We start from the raw sequence: 22168 nt of genomic DNA, 5'->3' as shown, positions 1-22168 counted from the left end.
GTAAGTAACAGAATTTATTTAATACATTTATATGTGATACCTCTATACATACACATATCACACTTAGTATTTTAATGGAAAGTTTTAAAAAAAGTTGAAGAATATATATACTTAGGACAAAAATAATACTAAATAGGGAAATTCAAACGGAAGAAATAAAAAGAAAAAGAAAGTTAGCATGGGCAGCATTCGGCAAACTGAACTATATACTCAGAAATCAACAAATTCAAGTACATCTTAGATCTAAAGTTTTTGATGCATACATTATTCCGATATTAACATATGGGGCACAGACATGGACAATCACAAAACAGAACATGAATATAATATTCAGAGTCACTCAACACGCGATGGAAAGAGCAATGCTAGGCATATCACTTAAGTACAGGAAAACAAACACATGGATAAGATAGAGAACCAAAGTTACCGATGTGGTACAAAAATCATTAAAACTGAAACGGGAATACGTTGGACAAGTAGCTAGGAGCGATCTAAACAAATGGCACAGAACAATTCTAACCTGGAGACCATAACAACACAAAAGACCAAGAGGCAGACTTCCTATGAGATGGACAAATGATCTGAAATGGACTGACTGCCGGGGAAAATTGGCTACAAGTAGCGTACAATAAAAAACAATGGAAAGGAAGACTTGAATAGGCTTATGTTCAGATGTAGACGTGAATGGATGGACGAAGAAGAAAAAGAACAAGATTTTAATGGAAAACCTTTAGCAAAGGGCCTTGTTTTAATATAAATATATCTTTTATAAAGTATTTTTGTTGACGACCAAATAGTGATCGCATAAAACAAAGATTTTTTTATGATGAGAAAACTGGAGTAGAAATATACGAAGAATGGGATGGAAATAAACCTAAAGAAAACTGAATACCTAACAATGGAGAATACAAAAATAAAACAGCTGGAAATAGACGAAGGTAAACAAAAGAAAGAAACAGACTTGTACAAGTATTTAGGTTTTATAATATCAAACAAAGGAACAACTGAGGAAGATAAAACATAAAAAATAGACTAGGACAAACAAGAGACTGCATACGAAAATTGAACCCGATACTGTGGGATAAGAACATCAGCATAAAAACAAAAAGAAGAATATATAATACCATGACAAGAAGTATCCTCACTTATGTATGGGTGTGAAAATTGGATAATATTAAGAAAACTTAAAACAAAATAAGAGCAACAGAAATGGAATTCCTAAGGAGAAGCTGCAGAGTAACAAGAAGAGAAAGAATAAATAGCAAAAATTAAAAAGGAAGGGAATTAACTCAGATATTATTGACTACATAGAGCAGAAGAAATTTGAAATGTGGATCTACTAGCTAGAGAATCCTCAAAATTTCGTGGACATCGCACATCGCACACCTCAAACGAAGAAGTGCTCCATAGAATAGGCAAGGAACGAGAACTTCACAACACGGTGAAACTTAGACAAACATCATACCTAGGCCACGTACTGAGACATAATAAGTACCAATTTGCTCAAATAATAGTGAAAGGAAAGGTCAAGGAAAAGAGAGGATTAGGAAGGAAAAGACTATCGTCGCTCAGAAATATCCGACAATGGACAGGGCTAAATTTTGAACAGCTAATAAGAACAGCTGAAGACAGAGAAGAATTTGCAAGTGTAGTAGCCAACCTCCATTGAAATTAGAATGGAAAAGGAAGACCTGAACATCATCGGAGTATACGGCCCAGAAAATAACAAGCCTCAAACAACAAGGGAAATCTTTTATGACGAATTACAACAAGTAGTAGATCAAGTTAGAGGGAAGATGATAATACTGGGGGATTTTAACGCTCGAATAGGTACCCAAGTAATACCCGGAATTAAGCAAAAATACAATGAAAATGTTAAAAACGAAAATGGAGAACAAGCTGATAATAAACTTCTGCACAAATAACGAACTAAGAATAAACAACACATTTTTTGACCACAAAGACCAACACAAATATACATTTAAATAACACCCGTGGACAAAGATCTATGATAGATTATGTTGTAACCAACAGAGAAATATATATCCATCAAAAATAATCGACGTAAGATGCCTCAACTCAGCAGATGTAGGTAGCGACCATAGCCTAGTATTATGTAAAATAGGAGTTATTATGAAATATTTCACACCAAAGAGGGCAGCACCAACACAAACAAAAATCAAAGTCGAAGTACTAACATACGGAATCCACGGAATACTTATACAGGAAAAGAATATCAGAGAAGATTGCTGAGAATGGAATATTAGAAAACACTATCATCGATGAAAGCTGGCAAAAACTCAAAGATAACATAATCGACGCTGCAACAGAATCACTTGGAGAGAGAAAAGTAACGAATACTCACATATTAAAGAAGAAAACCCCGTGGTTTAAAGAGGAAGTTAAGATAAACTGCGAAGAAAAGAAGAAAGCCTTTTTACAATACAGAACAAAACAAACGCAACAGGCATACAACCACTACAAACGAATCAGAAACGAAACGAATACTTTAATGAGGCAAATAAAAAGGGAGCACTGGCAGAGTTTCTCAAAACAGATGGAACACGACTTCTACGGAACATAAAAAGAAGTACGGAGAATTTATCAGAGGGCAAAGAAATGAAACAAACGAATCAATAAAAGCGAAACACATTCAGAAGGAAACATGGGCAGACTACTTCCGATCTCTATTTGCTAAAGGCGACGATAATGAACCACCAACACCTGAAGTTACGACAAACGAAGAAATAAACATCGAGGAGGGAGAGGTAAAGGAAGCATTAAGAAAATTAAAAAATAGAAAATCTCCAGGAGAGGACAGAATATCGAACGAAATCCTAAAATACGGAGGACAAGATCTAACTAAACAACTGTTAAAACTAATACAAAAAATAATAGAACAAAACAGAATACCACAAGAATGGAGATCAAGCATCCTTAATACCTCTCTTCAAAATAGGAGACAAATCAGACCCGGAGAATTACAGAGGGATTAACTTATTAAACACAACATTAAAATTAACAACAAAAGTGATAATAAACAAATTGAATGAAATTATAACATTAGCAGAAGAACAACAAGGTTTTAGGTCGGGAAGGTCATGCACTGACGCTATATTTATAATGAGGCAAGTTCAAGAGAAATCGTTGGAATAAAACAAACCGGCATATTTATGTTTCGTGGACCTTAAGAAAGCATTTGCCAGGGTCACATTAAAGGACGTTGTCCACTTGTCATACTCGAGAGAGGTACCTCTGGGAATAATTAAAACGATAGAAAACATCTACCAGAACAATACAATAATAGTAGAAGTGGAAGATGAACTAACTGACCCAATTGAAACCGGCAATGGGATAAGACAGGGGGATTCCTTTTAGTCCTTTATTGTTCAACCTGATCATGGACGAAATAATAAAAAAAGTAAGAACTAAAAAAGGATACCAAATGGGTGAAAAACAACTTAAAATAATCTACTATGCGGACGATTCAATACTAATCTCTCAAAGTGAAGATGATTTATAACGTATGCTGCACCAATTCAACATAATCGACAGAAAATTTAACATGTTAATTTCTTCAAAAAAGACAAAATGCATGGTTATAACAGCAGATCCAATAAGATGTAAATTGGAGCTGGAAGGTCAGATAATAGAACAAGTGATGGAGTTTAAATACCTAGGCATCACACTATCTAGCTACGGAAGGCTCGAAACAGAAGTGGAAGATCAAGTGAATACAGCAAATAGAGCCGCAGGTTGCCTGAATGACACAATATGGAGAAATAAAAATATCGGAAAAGAAATGAAGGGCAGAATTTACAAAACAGTCATCAGACCAATAATGACATATGCGACAGAAACACGACCCTACACAGACAGGACAAAAAGATTGTTCGAAACAGTGGAGATGAAAACCCTTCCAGTGGAAAAATCGATGGTAAGACTCTATGGGACAGAGCTAGAAGTACAGATATACGACGGAGATGCAAGATCGATAACATTAATACATAACTGGGTAAGAAACAGAAAAATAGAATGGAATGACCACATAAGCCGAATGACAACAAATAAGGTAGCCAGGACAGCGAGAGACGGTTCCCCAATAGGAAGACGATCAGTGGGAAGACCACGAAAACGATGGAACGACAACTTACTAGAGGCACATTGAAAAAACAGACAGAGTCATGTCTATACAAAAAGAAGAAGAAGAACCTCCATTTAGTAGAGGTCACTTTAAAAAGAAGAAGAACAGAACATATTAACGGTGGACGAAGTAATGGAAAGAAGAAATCAGCAGGAAGGGGATTGGAAAACCAGATAGACCTGGAGAGAAAGTTGAGTGAAGGAATATAGTGAAAACTGTGGAAATCCTTAGCATGCATAAAGTATTTTTAATAAATTTTTATTTGTTGTTTTTTTTTCAATATTTTTTTTTTCAACAAGGGTAGAGTTCGATATATTTTTATTGTCACGTGAAATCTCTCGAATTATTTCGTTTTTTTCTTAATACTTTCTGCAAAGATTTATTAAAAAAATCTAGGTCACACACACGTACATTCAAATGTTTTTTGTATACACATTAAATGACGTTTTGTTTTTCAGTTTCCATGAGATTGGGATATACGACCTACCTGCCTTGACAGATTATGTTACGAAACGGACGAAGAGCAAAGTTATATTCGTGGGCCACTCAATGGGCTCAACGGCATCATACGTTTATGCGATAGAAAAGAAAACTCACGCAGAACGTAATTTGAAGGGGTTGGTTTCGCTGGGTCCTGCTGCGTATATGGGGCACACGCAAGGATTTTTCAAATTTATCGGACCAAAGAACGAGTGGGTTTGGGTAAATAAATATGTTTAATTAGTTTGATAAATTAGGTTTCGTATACACTCTGTCATTTCCTCTGCCATTCACAGATATTTTACGTTTAAGTTTTAATTCTAAAAATGATTTCCAATTTCTTAATCACTTCTCAATAACGGACATTAAAAAAATTATTGGTCGCTATTGGCAAGTTTTCTTTTTTTCTTCAGCCTGTTTGCATCCACTCCTGAATTTTGTTTGCCTGTTTGCATCCACTGGAGAATGTTTATCTTTATCAACATTTCTTTTTATAAAATGCGTTGTTAGAAGTTTGGAAAATCCGAAAAAGTCAGTTTGTTTCATAAATTTTACGTCAAAACGAGGACTCGTCATTTTAATTACTGATACCCAGTCCTGTGGAACTGAAACTGTGGCGTTTCTTTCTTTCACAAATCTCTATATGGTAGCATGGTCTATATCACATGTCACATTCTAAATGAGTATGACCAGGAACTAGGAACTTATGATGAATTTCTTTTAGAGTTTCCTTTCCTTCAAGTGCTTTTAAAACATAATCGGTAATATATTATTTGGGTTTTGACCTGGACACGTATCAGAATAAAGAACTAGTTTTTCTACCTGTTCTGGTAAGTCTTTAATAAACTGAAATAAGCAAAATGCGATCTCATCAGCTCCTAGTTGAGCTACAACTTCCTGCCACACATAACAAGATGTCCGTTTTGTGGTGATATTGCAGATCGTCAAATTGAAAGTCCATAACTTTCTTTTATAGAACGCCACACTAGATGTCAAATTAGGTGTAGCCAAACACTTCTGCAAATCAAATGCAACTACTACAAGCTTGCCTAAGCTCCGCATACGTTCTTCTTTGTCGCCTAATTTTGTTGTATAATGAAAGGAAGCCTTATCCTGGTGCTGCTGGCATTCATTTTCTAATCTTTGTTTTTCTTGCTCATGAATAATTATGAGAAGTACAAAACAACGAAAAGAAAATTTTGATATATTCATGTTATTTACCACTTACATAAAAAAACTTACAGAAAATGCTACTTAAATATAATATTTATTTCAATCAAAGGTGTTAAGTGGGACATAGCATAAAATTACCAAAATAATTTGCATATTATTTGATATAATCATGATAAGTACCAACTATCACATATGGACTAAAATGTTTTACCAAAAGAATTTGCATATTATTTGATCTAGACATGATAAGTACCAATTATCAGATATGAACCAAAACGTTATTCTCTAGTTTTGTTTTCGGGTACATGATATAATATTTTAACAGGACTATACCAAACAAAATTTCAATATTGGGGACTTGTCGATATTATACCAAGCTGTAGCACGTTTTCTAGACGTGATGGACATACCATAGTCAGATCAAACGAAAATAGATCAAAAACAAAATGCAGTGCAGGACTTAACAGAATTTTCGCTATTTTGGAGTTATCGTGTTTCTCCCAAACACCACAGATATACTCTTCGACACTTTCAATCTCACTTCCATTTAAGCCGATGTGTTATCACTTTTGTTTTATTTAAATTCATTTTTAAACCAACTTTCTTAGATTCTTGTTTAAGCTGTAGATGTAGATTAGGTCTTCTGTATTGTTGCTTATGAGTATTATGTCATCGGAAAATTTTAGATGACTTAAAAATCTCCCATCAATTTTAATTCCGCGTTGTTCCCAATTTAACTTCTTAATCACATCTTCTAATGTAGGAGTAAATAATTTGGAGATATGGTGTCTTCCTGTCTAACACCTCTTTCTGTTCTTATTTTGTTTGTCCTTTTACTCCTTGATAAAATTTTCGAACTTTTTGTTCGACATAGTTGCCCTTTATTATTTCTAGTTGTTTTCCCAGTAATTTTCTCTTCTTTTGCTGGCATAATCGTTAAGCTTCTCTCCTTTTGGTTTTATAATGCTCTTTACTTTTTTCTGTACTACTTCTAATATTTTCCCTTTTTGGATTTCATAATATTTTCCATCTAGGATTCTTTTACAGGCCTTATCAAGCCAGTGTTCTCTCTTTTCTTTTTTTGCTTACCCAAAGCTATGTTCTTTCTCCTCTTAGTTCTCTACCGTAATTTTTCCTAATCTCTTGTTTATTTCTTCCTCTGTTTTTTTGCTACCTCTTCAACTTTGAGCTGCTCTAATGGATATTTTTCCGTTCTTTCCTTTTTTTGGTCGTTTGGAAATTTTTTGCTTACTTTTGACTTGTCAATACATATAATATGTTCACTAAGTAACTGCTCCTCTGTTCCTTTTACATTCAGTCACGGATCTGTTGTGTTTTCTTTCAATGAGTCAGCTCATCTTAGCTAGATTATTAAACACATATGTATAGTATTATTTTCAATGATTATTTTCAGGACTTCACTAAGAAGATTGGATGCTATGCCGTGAGTAACACTTACACAAAACGTTGGATCACATCATTGCTTTGTTCGCAGTATCCTGGAGTATTGGGTTGTTATTATTTTTACGGATACATGAGTGGACTCTCGCCTTCTGAAGAACGACCTGTAAGTGTGTTTTTATATTTGTTGTTTACTAATTAGAACTTACTTATATCAATATAGAGTGCTTAACACGATCAAATGCCTTTTGGAAGTCAATAAAACAACAGTACATATCTACCTATTATGTCTTATCACAACAACTTTGTACTTCACTAAACGACATTTTGTTTCACTTAATCTCTGAACCCACAGAAAAACTTATAGTCGAGGAAATGAAGCATTTTGACTCGCAATTTTTTCGTCCAGAATGGATTTATTTGAAATTTTCACAGAAGGTAGGGAATAGTCCAAGGATTATTTTCTATATCATGCCGCTGTACGCTAAAACCTTGGGGTGATTGCCACCCCATCTCGGGGGTGGGAATTTGTTATTACATTTTAACCATGTAAATCGATGTAAAAAGTAATTCTAAGAAAAAAATGTTTTTTACATTTTCTTCGTAAAACTAATATTTTTCGAGTTATTCGCGCTTTAAAGTAACAGTTTTCGTCGAAAAAATCGACTTTTTTAGAGGGTTTTTTGAGAATACCTCGAAAAATACGCATTTAATCAAAAAAACTGTAGATAATAAAATTTTATCTTTTAGTAACACAAACTAAATTCTTTTTCTATAATATCTTTAAGACCACTACAAACCGAGATACGGCATGTTAAAGGTTAGCTTTTCTCGTCAAATACATAATTTGAAATATTCAAAGCCAAATACAGTACAACCTGCCATATCCGGACCTGTCAGATCCGGACCTCCCCATATCCGGACGGTTCTGCGCCTTCCGGATCTACCGAAATCTACCGAGAAAGGCAGTCCTGCTGTTGGACAACGCACTAAAAGAAGAACTAAAAGTTGGCGAAATAATGTATTATAGAATCTATAAAACGTGTCTATCGACGAAAGTTATTGACGGCGTTGATTACTGGTATGTATGAAGGAGAAAACGTTTCAGACTATAAAAGAAGTAGTGGTCTTGATATCCGGATTTTTTTATATCCGGATCGGTCTGTCGCACACATTGATCCGGATATGGCAGGTTTGACTGTAACGGGAAAACTTTGCATTTTTAGAGGAAAGCTTAAAAATTATCTTTTTTCAAGTATACAATTAAGCCTTTCAAAGAAGAATAATAAAAAATTTCTAGCATGAAAATAGAGCGACTTATGATCAAAAAAAGGTCGGTTTCTCTACGAAAAAATCAGTGAAAATAACCCCCTAACTACCCTCCTAATTATTAACTGGTCTTCACCTTTCTGTAATTCCTTGTATATTTGTATTGTCAATACACCCAAGAAGTTTGACCTATTTAAAAGACCAAATTTTAGAAAAATTGGAGTTTAAAGAAAAATTGATTTTTTGCAATTTCGTATTTTTCACCTTTTACTTCAAAATATCTCCGAAAATACTGGAGACACGATAAAAATGATAATTACTAAATTGTAGCTTTTTTAATAATTAAAATTATATTGTGCATAGATTTTCATTACAGTGAATAGTTAGTGAGATATAGCTGTTTAAAACCTCAATTTACGAGCAAACACCCCTTTATTCGAGCCCTTTAAACACACCCCAAGTAAAAACTAAGGGATCTAACAAAATTTAATTTACACACTCTTATAGCTCTTCAATAATCCTACAAAATTATTTTTGAAAAAACTTTTTATCGCCAAAAATAAAGGAGCTATGTTTATAAAACGATTTTTTTTTCGAAATATTCGAATAGTCCGCTTATGGAACATTTTCAATGCATGTATAATACCACAGAATTGGTTCGTATACTGGAAGATGACTTAAAAAGTATTTGTATTTGTACTTCTACATATTTGTAAATTCTTATTTTTGTGTAAATAAATGTTTTTGTAATTCTTTAATTCTACTTTTTTTCTGTAAAGATCTATTAAATTATCTACTTATAAAAATTGTAATTTTTATTAATTTTATTAATAAATTAATTGTTGTTCTTAAGGGTGGTTTTCAAGGGTTCAAATATTATGATATTATATCCTAAAGCATAAAACAATCAGTATTTTTAGCCAATCAAAACCAAATTTTACCCATATTAAAGTTTACAATATTTTTATATAATTTTTGACAATAAGGGGTAGTTTATACCCCTAAAACTAAAAATAATCGACGAATAATTGAGCATGTTATAGAATATGAAGTACAGGGTGCAATGATCCTAATCCCGAATTTTTATGTAAAGCATAAAACAATCATTATGTAACTAATAAGAACCAAATGTTGACAATATTAAAGTTTAAAATGTTATTTTATAATTTTTTACAAGTAGTTTTTTAGGGGTAGTGTTCACCCTTAAAAAACCAAAAGTGTACAACAACTCAATATAGAAAATGAACTGGAGGGTGAAATGAGCCTAATCCCAAATTTTTGTACAAATCGATGGTGGACGAAAAAATTGCGAGGTTTTGCCATTTTTTCAGCTTCATTTCCTCGACTATTAATAATATTATACAGGGTGTCCCGAAAAGATTGGTCATAAATTATATCACAGATTCTGGGGTCAAAAATAGGTTGATTGAACCTCACTTACCTATATACAATAGTGCACACAAAAAAAGTTACAGCCCTTTGAAGTTACAAAATGAAAATCGATTTTTTTTCATATATCGAAAACTCTCAGAGATTTTTTATTGAAAATTGACATGTGGCATTTTTACGACAGCAATATCTTAAAAAAAATTAAGTAAAATTTGTGCACCCCATACAAATTTTATGGGGGTTTTGTTCCCTTAAACCCCCCCAAACTTTTGTGTACGTTCCAATTAAATTATTATTGTGGCACTATTAGTTAAACACATTATTTTTAAAACTTTTTTGCCTCTTAGTACTTTTTCGATAAGCCAGTGTTTATCGAGATATTTTGAATATTTGTCGAATCCACCACATATTTGTATATGGTTAAGTACGGTTATAGAGACCTGTTAATAATCTGAAAATTTATTTATAATTTACATTTTTAGGTATATTTTGAAAAAGAAGCTACATCTCGATAAAAGGTGACTCATGAACAAAAGACTAAGAGACAAAAGTTTTAAAAATAATGTGTTTAACTAATAGTGCCACAATAATAGTTTAATTGGAACGTACACAAACATTAGGGGGGTTTAAAGGAACAAAACCCCCATAACATTTTTACGTAAATATATTTAAAAAGAAGCCGCATCTCAATAAAAACTGGCTTATCGAAAAAATACTAAGAGGCAAAAAAGTTTTAAAAACGTTGTGTTTAACTAATGGTAACTAATGCACAAAAGTTTGGGGGGGGGGGTTTAAGGGAACAAAATCCCCATAAATTTTTTATGGGGTGGACAAATTTCACTATAATTTTGTTTTAAGATGTTCCTGACATAAGAATTATACATGTCCATTTTCAATAAAAAATCTCTAATAGTTTTCGATATATTGAAAAAAATCGATTGTCATTTTGTAACTTCAAAGGGCTGTAATTTTTTTTGCGAGCACATTTGTACTAAGGTAAGTTAGGTTCAATCGAACTATTTTTGACCCCAGAATGTGTGGTATAATTTATGACCATTCTTTTCGGGACACCCTGTATATTTATATTGCTTCTAATACAAAAATGACATTTTATACTTTGATGTTTTAGGACATGGTACCTTTATTCTTCAGTGTAATGCCATCTCCAATATCGATGAGGACTCTGGCACATTTTGGCCAGTTAATCGAAACAACTAGATTTCAAAAATTTGATTATAGAGATGATCAAATTAACTTAGAGAAATATGGATCTCTGAAACCACCAGATTATAATATCAGCCAAATTTCCTTACCAGTTCAGCTATTTACAGGAACCTATGATTTTAGTAGTTCAGATAAGGTGAGGGACAATTGTTTGCTTTATTATAAAAAAATAGAAAAAAAAAATAGAATTCCGCTATGCTAGTATCACACCTGACAGAAAACTAAAGTCACCGATGTGGTACAAGAATCATTAAAATTCTAAAATTCATCAAAATAAGATCTAAACAAATGGTAAAGTTCTACATAGAATGAGTGAAGAGCGCGAACTAGTCGTAAGCATAAAACGTCGCAAACTGGAATACCTGGGTCATATAATGCGCAATGATCAACGATATGACCTACTTCGGACCATACTTCAAGGTAAAGTGCATGGGAAAAGAGGTCCAGGGCGAAGAAGAATATCCTGGCCGCATAACCTGCGAAAATGGTTTAACTTAACCACTACCGGACTTTTCAGGGCAGCAGTCAATAAAGTCATAATAGCCATGTTAGTGTCCAACATCCGTAACGGATAGGCACCATAAGAAGAAATGGTACAGAAAAATTCTAACCTGGAGACCATACCAACACAAAAGACCCAGAGGCAGACCTCCTATGAGATGGATAGATGGTCTGAAACGGACTGCTAGGAAAAATTGGCTACAAGTAGCGTACAATAAAAAACAATGGAAAGGAAGACCTGAAGAGGTTTATGTTCAGATGTGGACGTGAATGGCTAAGTGAAGAAGAAGAAGAAAGAAGTATCAAACCTGGGGCCTCATCATCAAGAGATGAGAAAGGGGGAGGGGATAGAGGAGTAATATCTCTATTAAAAAACCAGGGTTCATCTGACTCGGACGTGAGAGCCCTGTCTAGGGTACAGTTGAAGAAGATGCCTTGAAGTTAGACGAAGAAAATCTTGATTAAAGATAACTTGATGCTCCTGGTTGGGGGCTGTAGCTCATCATTTGCAAAAAATCGAAAATCGCAAAATTTCTCAATACAGTCTCAAATAAGAACTGTCAGAAAAGTCCAAGAAAAATAGCAATGGAAAGGACTTTACGAATAGAAATAAGGAATATTTAAGGATTAGCAACAATAAATGAAGTATTTAAAGGAATTAGACGGTTTGATATGGATATATGTAGTACCTATGTCTGTCTGAGACAAAGAAAAAAATAGTGGGACATCAAAATAAGAATGAGCCAGAGGAGACAATCTGTACAGACATGGTCATCTCAGGTAAAGGTTTGTAAATTGGCCACCAAGATAATGCGATCTGACCCCGTCAGACTTTTTTGGGTTTATGCGAATAAACCACAAACTACAGCAGCCATCAAAATTATGATAAGCCATGAACCTGGAAGAATTGATCAGAATATGAATAAAAGCGTTTCAAGTGAAGGGGACTTCAATTAAAGATACACAATTTTATTTTTATAATCTCTCAAATTGTACGCTACAGCCATTGTAAATTTCGGACTTCCACTTTGTAATTGTCTTACCGCCAGTGTTGTTTTTTTAATGAAAATTTAAGATAAACCGATTTACAAAACCTTCAATGGGGTAACTTAATTTCAGTTTTTTCCCTTTTGTGTTTTTCTAACCCGAGAATTAAATTAACTACTAATGGAACTGTCAGTCTATATTTGACGGCTTTTTCTACCACTCTTTATATTTAAGAAAAGTTCATTTACAAATATTCCTAATTAAGCTGATAGGAGATGACATTATACAGTATGATATGTTTACTAAAATTGTGACAAAATGTATTTCATTTGCATTTTATAAAAAACGGTAATGGATTTAAGAGGATAGATACATCAGCGCGTCATCAATATAATTTTGTTTGAAAGTTCTGCGAACTTTCAACACTGCGGCAACAGTGCTTCGGCAGTACGACAGTGACAGTGACACTATACTATTAAAATCGAAGGCACAATATTGTGATAACAATAATTATTATACTCATAGGCGCGCTAAATGTTACCAAGTCAGTCAAGTTCGATTTGTTGTTATAGATAATCGATTTTTAGTAATTGCACTGTGACACAGAATCTAGTCATGGGATAAAAAAAGTTTATTTGAAGAAAGTGTATTTTTTGTACTTCTTAATGGCGATACAGTCTCGCTTTTTTAATACATATTTTATTTAATTATAGAGTAATTTCCACACGCTAACGTATTTCTCAAAATGGACTCCCTACCGCTAATTCTGTATTATAATACGAATAGGGGAGTGCAATTAGAACGAAAACATGCATTGTTTCGGAAAAATTCAAACAAGCTTATATTTTCTAAAACTTTTTTTGTTAGTTTATATACTTGTTAAAGTAAAAAGTTCTACTCGCAGATTTGGCCGCTAATTGTTTATTAATTGTTTAAACAATAACAATTGTTTTGTATAAATAATTTTAAAAATATCGTTAAATTCATCATTTTACTTTGATCAAATATGTTTCTATTTTGTTTTTGATTATGCTGAATCCCAATATGGCATTGCAATTTGAAAATTCTTTTACAGAAGCTTTTATACAGTATGTCTGCGTAGCTAGGAACCACATGGAAAACTTTTTTATTATCAATTTTACGAAAAAAAGTTATTCTTCATAAAATGCTCTGGATAGTCAAAAATCTAACACTCAACCATCAGATATCAAATTTTATCATTTTTATACGAGTTATGTCAAAAACATGAATTTCGTTAAAGACTAAGTACCTTTATATTCCAGAATATCAAAAAATTTTATTATGAAAAGTTGTTTGAAATTAAAAACTATGTTTAAATATACAATTACATCGTTCTAATCGAAAAAATTCTCAAATTACGGATACTTATCATCATTTTATTACAATTATGATAACTATTTTATTATCACTTTTACGAAAAAAAGTTATTCTTCACAAAATGCTCTACCTGGTCTAAAATCTCAGAAACAACCATCAGATATCAAACTTTTTTAATTTTATACGAGGTATGTAAAAAATATGAATTTTTCTTAAGAGTTAAGTGCCTTTATTATTCACAATATTTTAATTAGAAGGATGCAATTGATTACTAAAACAAATTTTTTAATTCCAAACAACATTTCTTAATAACAATTTTCGATATTGTGAAATGTAAAGGTTGAGTGAAATTCATATTTTTTGACATACCTCGTATAAAATTAATTAAATTTGATATTTGATGATGGCATCTTAGATTATATACGATGCAGAGTATTTTATAAAGAATAACTTTTTTTTGTAAAACTGATAATAAAAAAGTTATCAATAGGTTCCAAGTTACGCAGACATACTGTATAAGAGCTTAGCTAAAAATATTTTTTGCTGAACATTTATTATTGTTGAAGCTTATTATTAACACTGGAAGCTCACACTTGGGTGTGAGATACCCATCGCGACACTTAACTGCATGTAACTTGTGCAGCAGCATTTCAATGGTAATGCTGCTTTATGTAAATTCAGTCTCTAGTCTGCCAAGGACGGGTGTGTAGTTGCGGTCTCATTTGAGCAATATTTCCAATCACGAGAATTTATTGAATACAGGCTAGGGTATGTAGCACCCATGTGTGAGGTTTGCGATCAAGTGTGCGTTCAAGTTAATGACCTAACAACACAGCAACCCACAAATTTAGTAAAACAAACTAGGTGTTATTTATGCAAAGGCAAAGATGGAAAAGCAAAGCGTGCATGCTCGGCTTGCTATAAAGCAGCGGTTCTCATTCTTTTTGTGTCATGTACCACCAAATACTTTTTATTATTTTTGGTACCACCTAACTGAAATACATATCTAATTAGGTGATCTAATTAACTATAAGTGTGGTTCTGATTTTGGCTGTTTTTGCGTTTTGTGTACCACCTCAAAAAATGAAATGTACCACCAGTGGTACATGTACCACAGATTGAGAACCGCTGCTATAAAGCATAATGCCTGGAGCGTAGATCCACACTGTCTTATGAATGTAGTTACTAAAATGAGTAAAACTGAAATACCTGGCTAAGAATGAATATAAGTTCTATAATCAAAAGGTGTTATATTTTAGTTAGAAACACCATTTTGTTGTTACATTAAATTAAAATATTTTGAATTATGTTTCCGGTTTTTTAGAAAATGTTTTTTAATTATTTTTAGGTATTTTTAATATTTTTTCTTTTGTGTTACTACGATTAAAAGAGAGAAAATAAAATTATTGATTTATGTATTCGTATGTATTCAATAGTGACTAGAGAGTCTCTGGAAATCATAAAATATTTACTTTTTTTTATTTCTTCACAAAAAATCATTGGGTATCTGACACCCATGTGTGCGGTTTATTTAAAAAAAAATAGGTGTGATCTTCCAGGGTTAAATGTATTTTAGGTAAATTTTACAGAAAAAAGTTTTGATCACTTTGTATGAACATTTTTTTAGCTGGTAATTTTCAGTTTTTGTATTACATTTTTGTTATCTTTCTTAATTTTCTCAAAAAGAAATAGTTTATTTCATTTCTTAAGTAAAATAATTCAGAGCATTTTAAAGATTACATCCTAAGCTTTAAAACTGCACTTATAAAACTGTAATAGATCTGTTCAAACTTAAGTAATACCGTCTTAAAATGGTGGTAATTCTATAAAACTACGAAGATTTCAAAAATTAAATTTTTTGAGACGTCATATCATTTGAATTAAATTTTTGAGATTTTTTTTGAATAAAACATCATTTAGTAAGATGCTTGAAAGGTAAGTTGTGCAAAATTGAGAGTTATTTAAGAAACATTGTATTAGTTATACATTTTTAAATCATTTTTAAACAAAATTCATGTAAGGCTCACTTTCCGCCCACACCGTACTTATGCCCATACATTTTATTTCTTTCTATTGTAACCGTAAGATAGCTTAATGATTCTTCTTTTATGTTCAATTTGTAAAATTTCATTTGATCCATTAGTTAAAGAATTACGTTCAAATAACTCAACCGTGCACTTCGCCGTACGCTAGTTTACATTGCGCCAATGTTTGTGAGAAGGGTGACTTTAGCGTTATAAATAAAAAATTATAGAAGATACAGATTTAATTTTAGAAAATTATTTATAAAAGGTTTTTTTTGTAGAATTTTCTGAATTTTTCAATAGCCAAGACAGTCTTTTTCTAAAGTTTATATTTTCGGAGTTATTTAAAAAAACATCTAATTTCGTAGTTCATTTGTTTAAATGTGAGAAAATGTATATGCACTCCCCTATGTGCCAAATATCTCGACAAAATATTCAAAATTAAAGAGGTAATATTGGAATTAAGGAAGTTTATTAGGTTATTGGCTCGCTGGACGGGCACACATTTGGAGAAGAGGCAATTTTAGAGGTTCCACAAAAAGAATGTAGCTTTCCATCTATTCGTAGATTTTGGTTTATTCAGTTAAGGGTATTTCCGGTGAAACCGGAAGTGCAGTAGTAACAAAAAATATGGCATCAGATGCCTTTTGGGTCACTAATACTTGCATGCAAAGTTTCATAAATATTGTTCTTTTCGTTTCAAAGATATTTGCTTGGTTCCATACTTTATACCAACCCAGTATATTATGAATTATCATGTGCATAAATTATGTCATTAGCAATTCTAGAGGTTGATGTTAAAAAGGTTTGAAATAAAAAATAACCTGTTTGCTAAAAAGATTTTACTGCAAAACAGTGTTTGTGTAGCCTGTTTTCGAATTATATTAATCCAAGGAGAAAAATCACATTAGGCGTTGAATTAAGTTCATCTGTTATTCAAGGTGTATTTATAGTTTTTTAACCTTTATAATAACTGCTAATTTAATTAACGAACTATTACAATTATTACAAAGTAAACATTTAACTTCCATAATTAATTGTTTTCCGTTTTTACAGGTCAAGGCTTGGTACACTTGTATCTTGCTTTTCAACTGCACTATTAGACCTGGATCCTGCGTACCAAAAAAAGTTAATTAATAGCAAACTGAACATTTCTTAATAGCTTAACAGTGTCTAGTCGGAAAAACTTTGATGTATACGAACACTGGAACTGGAGACGTTTTAATAATTGTGGAACAGGTTAAAAATTTGGAACGTCAGACTACGAAATCGTTTCATGTATTTTGTCGGACAGAACTTCCAATTGATTTGTTACCATTTCATTAAACTCTCATGCAAAAAGCAGACTGGTGTTTATCACCAACTGGGCATTGTCATGAGTGGAACACGAAGAACATGTCAAATGACAGGAATCGTGTTGGTTAGTAATAGCAGTCTGATTTTTGCATGAGAGTATAATGAAAGGGTAACAAATCAATTGGATGTTCTGCCCGACAAAATACATGAGACGTTTTCGTAATCTGACGTTCCAAATTTTTAAACTGTTCCACAATTAAAACTTCCCCTGTTCCAGTGTTCCCGTACATCAAAGTTTGTCCGACTATACACCGTTAAGCCACTAACAAATTTTCAGCTTGCTATTAATCAACTTTTTTTGGTACGCGGGATCCAGGCCTATATAGTATTATAATACAGGGAGTCTTATATCTTATGTGAATAATAGTTGACGTTTTTCAAGCTGCCTAAATAGGTCTTGGGCCCACCATTACAAAAAAATAATTAAGTACCTCCCTCATGAGACGTTTTTTATTCAAAATCAACATGGTCACTTGCATTTTCTTTATAGACCAGAGCGCATCTGTAAAAATTTTAGTACATTTGGATGTTGAGAGGTGACTCATATTTTTTTGCAGAAATTGCTTGAAAATAACTCATATAATAATATTTGAGTTATCCTCCCACTCAAAAAGGTCCGGAACATTGTTTAAATATTCAAAATGTCTACAAATGAAGGAAAAATTCGATTTTTTTCTTCGTTTTTTGATTATAACTTTAAAACTATTTATTTCCAAGAAAAGTTGCACTGACATACAAGTTGCGCAATTAAATTTCCTACAATATAGGATTAGTTAAAAATTGTTACCCTTGTTGCAAAATAGCAATAATTGCGAAAAAACCACAAAAGTATTCGCATTTTACGTTTTTCAATAATTTGTGCTAAAGGAACTTCATATTTATTTCACCGAGAAAAACTTTATGACACAGTAAAACAATACTGCAAATTTCATTAAGATCGGTTTAATTGATTTTGCAAAATAAATTTTGCAATCTAGCTTTCGCAAAAAAATCATTTTTTCAAAATATCACAGCACTGAAAATAAAGCAGACAGCAAGTTGAATTTTTTTTACAGATGGAAGAATAATGTACCTTTTATTAGCAGTTTGCAAAATTAAAATCAGTTAACTACCACTGAGCCAGGATTTTTTTTATATAAACATTAATTTTTTTTGCTACTCGCAGGACAGCGGATACGTTTGCTCTGATTGGGCATTCAAATGACCTTTGATAATGATTGGTAAATTTTAATTTTTAGTACTTTTCGATATAAATAATAGACTACAGGCCCATATCCAAAATGGATGGGTCATATGAACCACAAGGTGACGTATATAGGACGATATAAGAACATAAAATAAAGATTCAGCGCTATGCCCTCACTTGTAAGCAGTCCAACTGAGTTCTGGTGAGAATTCAAAAGTGCAGGTAGGGTGGGTACATTTTGGTCATATATTTTTGTACAGCATTTTTACCATAGATAGATCCATGAAAAATAATAAGAAAGCGCGCAATGCCGTACAAAAATGGCGAGCCACAAAGTTGGTAAATTTTTTTGATTTTCTGACAATTTCCAGGGTAAATTTGGTCATTTGATTCTGTACGGCATCAGTTTCATACTGTTTCAATACAACTTCTAATCCATTATTCCGCAACGCCGTACAAAAATCACGCGACAAGGGGAAAAATCGAGGGTTGCAATCCTCTCTCTTTCCGTGGTCCGGGGGGTGATTTGAAACAACATAAAATTAATTTATTTTGAAAGTATTTTATCCATAGATAACATTATTTTGCTTGCCGTACATTTTCGTTGGTCCAAAGGTTTGTAGGAAAAAAAAGCTCAAGGAAAAATCCACAGAATGAAATGTACGGAAAATCCATATAACGAAATGTAAGGTGAAATTTATGAAGATATTTTTTTATGCGGCATTTAGATAGTTCATTTGTACTTAATGCAATAATTTATAAAAAGTTAACGCCGTACAAATCTGAAAGTTCATATTGATAAAAAAGTAATAAAAATATTAAATAAATATATTTACATATATTTATATTTGTAAATAAAAAAAATTTACCAACTTTGTGGCTCGCCATTTTTGTACGGCACTGCGCGCTTTCTTATTATTTTTCATGGATCTAACTATGGTAAAAATGCCGTACAAAAATATATGACCAAAATGTACCCACTCTACCTGCACTTTTGAATTCTCACCAGCACTCAGTTGGACTGCTTACAAGTGACGGCATAGTGCTGAATCTTATTATTTTATGCTCTTATATCGTCCTATATACGTCACCTGGTGGTTCATATGACTCATCCATTTTGGACATGGGCCTGTAGTCTATAAATAAATTTGTTTAATGCAAAATAAAGACACATACTCTGTCCTTTGAAATTACACTTTTTTAGCAAACACTTTCTTTGTTCATATATTTTAACTTGGAGAATAAAAATTTATTATTTTTAAACATATGCAGTTTGATTTTTGTGGAATTAAAACATTAAAATACAACAAAATATAGAGTAAGAAAATAATATATTAGATAAAGATTTGAAGAAATTTTGGTGGAAATCAACTTCTGTCAATCGAACACCGCTGTCCTGCGCGTAGCCCCAATAATTAATGTTTATTTAAAAAAAATCCTGACGCCGTGGTAGCCAACCGATTTTAATTTTGAAAATTGCAAATGAAAGTACAATATTCTTCTATATGTCAAAAAATTCAACTTGCTAACTGCTTTATTTTTAGTCCTGCCACATTTTGAAAATTTGAGTTTTTTTGCGAAAACTGGATTGTAAAATTTATTTTGCAAAATCAATTGAACCTATCTTAATAAAATTTATAGTATTATTTTATTATGTCAAATAATTTTTCTGGGTAAAATATGAAGGTCCTAAGTGTAGCATAAATGGTTGAAAGACGTAAAATGCGAATACTTGTTTTTTATGTCTTTTCGCAATTATTACTATTTTGCAACAAGGGTGACAATTTTTAAAATTTTTAACCAATCCTATATTGCAGAAAATTTAATTATGACAATTTTAATTCAATGCAACTTTTCTCGAAAGTGAATACTTTTAAAGTTATCATCAAAAAACCAAGAAAAAAATCGAATTCTTCCTTCATTTTTTGACATTTTGATTATTTAAACAATGTTCCGGACCTTTTTGAGTGGGAGTATAACTCAATTTTTATTATATGAGTTAATTCCAAGCAATTTCTGCAAAAAAATAGGAGTCACCTCTCAACGTCCATCTCAAAACCGATGCGCCCTAGACTATTATTCAAAAATGCAGAAATGAGCTGTCACTGTATACATTTTATGATCCTTTATGATGAGTTAGTCCCCCTTTGGGGGGACGCACTATGAAGTCATAAATGGTGAATTTTTTGCAGGATTGTTTCATAAAAATACTTACAATTTACTGGTAATATTGCCCGACAAATTTTAAGGGTACTCCAGTTGGCGGAGGTACCAAAGTTTAGAAACCACTATATTATTGAATACAAATAGGTAAAGTCGGAAAAATGAAAGATTACCCATGAACGCTAACATCAATCACTTATTTTATATTTGCTGTCTTTTTCTATAAATAACAAACGTTTGTCGGAAAAATGAAAGATTACCCATGAACGATCACATCAATCACTTATTTTGTATTTGCTGTCTTTTTCTATAAATAATAAACGTTTGTTATAGAAAAAGACAGCAAATACAAAATAAGTGATTGATGTGATCGTTCATGGGTAATCTTTCATTTTTCCGAACAAACGTTTTAGCCTAATAAAATAAAAAAAAGTCAAAATGTAAATTCGTACAGGTTAAAACAAATTTTATATCAAAGTTTAGGTGGGTACAAAAGATATTTTCAAGAAAGTATTCAAATCATACAAGGGGATCATTGTTTAAATAATTAAAAAGGGGTCATTTTTGCAAAAAAAATACTTTTTTAACTGCTGAGGTAATCCACTTATCGATGAAGGTCTATGGGATTTTTTCTGCAAAGTTGAAGAGAAATTCTTTCACATAAGACTTACTAAATTAAATTTGACCCCCTATTTATTTAAATAACTGTATATAAAACTTTAAAAACAAATTTGCAAAAAATTATTTTTAGCGTTTTAAATAAGCACTATAAAATATCTTTTTTTATAGACTAAGTTGCGCTATGTTACCAGTATTAAGCAAAAAAAAATTAAGTTGTAAAAATATTAAGATTTAACTAAAATCTCTTAAATAAAATGTGGCTACTTACTGAGTTACAGGGTGTTTTATTTAAAAATTTAAAAATTATTTTTACCAAGTACTTTAAAACTATTTGACGTATCCTTATCATACTTGGCAGAAAGTGTAGCTATTATACGCCCTACTAAATTGTGATTAATAAACGTTTCTAGCTAGTGCCAGAGGCGTACGACAGGGGATAGTGAATGATTGACCCTTCCCAAATTCTACACCACTGACTGAATTACTATTTTAGCGAAATTTTTCGATTCTCCAATACTTTGTATGTAAATAACTTTATTGGTATCGATAAAGTCATCAGTTTGAGAGATATTGGAAGTTTAAAATGAATGATTGAATGAATCAAAATAACTATGCCGTTTGATTTTTAACGTCCAATATCTCGAAAGCTAATGACATAAAAGTTACCAGTAAAGAGTCTATTATTTACATAGAAAGTATTAGAGAATCGAAAAATTTCGCTAAAATAGTAATTCCCTCAGTGGCGTAGAATTTGGGAAGGGTCAACCATTAACTATTCCCTGTCGTACGCCTCTGGTAGTAGCTAGAAACTTTTGTTTATCACAATTTAGTAGACTGTATAGTACCCACACTTTCTGCCAAGTATGATAAGGATACGTCAAATAGTTTGAAAGTACTTGGTAAAAATAATTT

At 32.1% G+C, this 22168-nt stretch overlaps 1 protein-coding gene across 1 annotated transcript in view; it reads left to right on the top strand.

The window, feature by feature from the left end:
• Positions 1-22168, top strand: part of LOC114341129 (uncharacterized) — an 83116-nt gene that overhangs the window by 7454 nt on the left and 53494 nt on the right. Inside the window, exons 6-8 of the mRNA XM_050660874.1 lie at positions 4603-4846; positions 7212-7364; positions 10986-11216. Coding sequence (XP_050516831.1) covers positions 4603-4846; positions 7212-7364; positions 10986-11216 — 628 coding nt within the window. The remainder of the gene's footprint in view (positions 1-4602; positions 4847-7211; positions 7365-10985; positions 11217-22168) is intronic.

Source organism: Diabrotica virgifera, chromosome 9 (genome assembly GCF_917563875.1).
Source record: "Diabrotica virgifera virgifera chromosome 9, PGI_DIABVI_V3a".
NCBI lineage: Eukaryota > Metazoa > Arthropoda > Insecta > Coleoptera > Chrysomelidae > Diabrotica > Diabrotica virgifera.
This window is presented reverse-complemented; position numbering and strand designations above follow the sequence as displayed.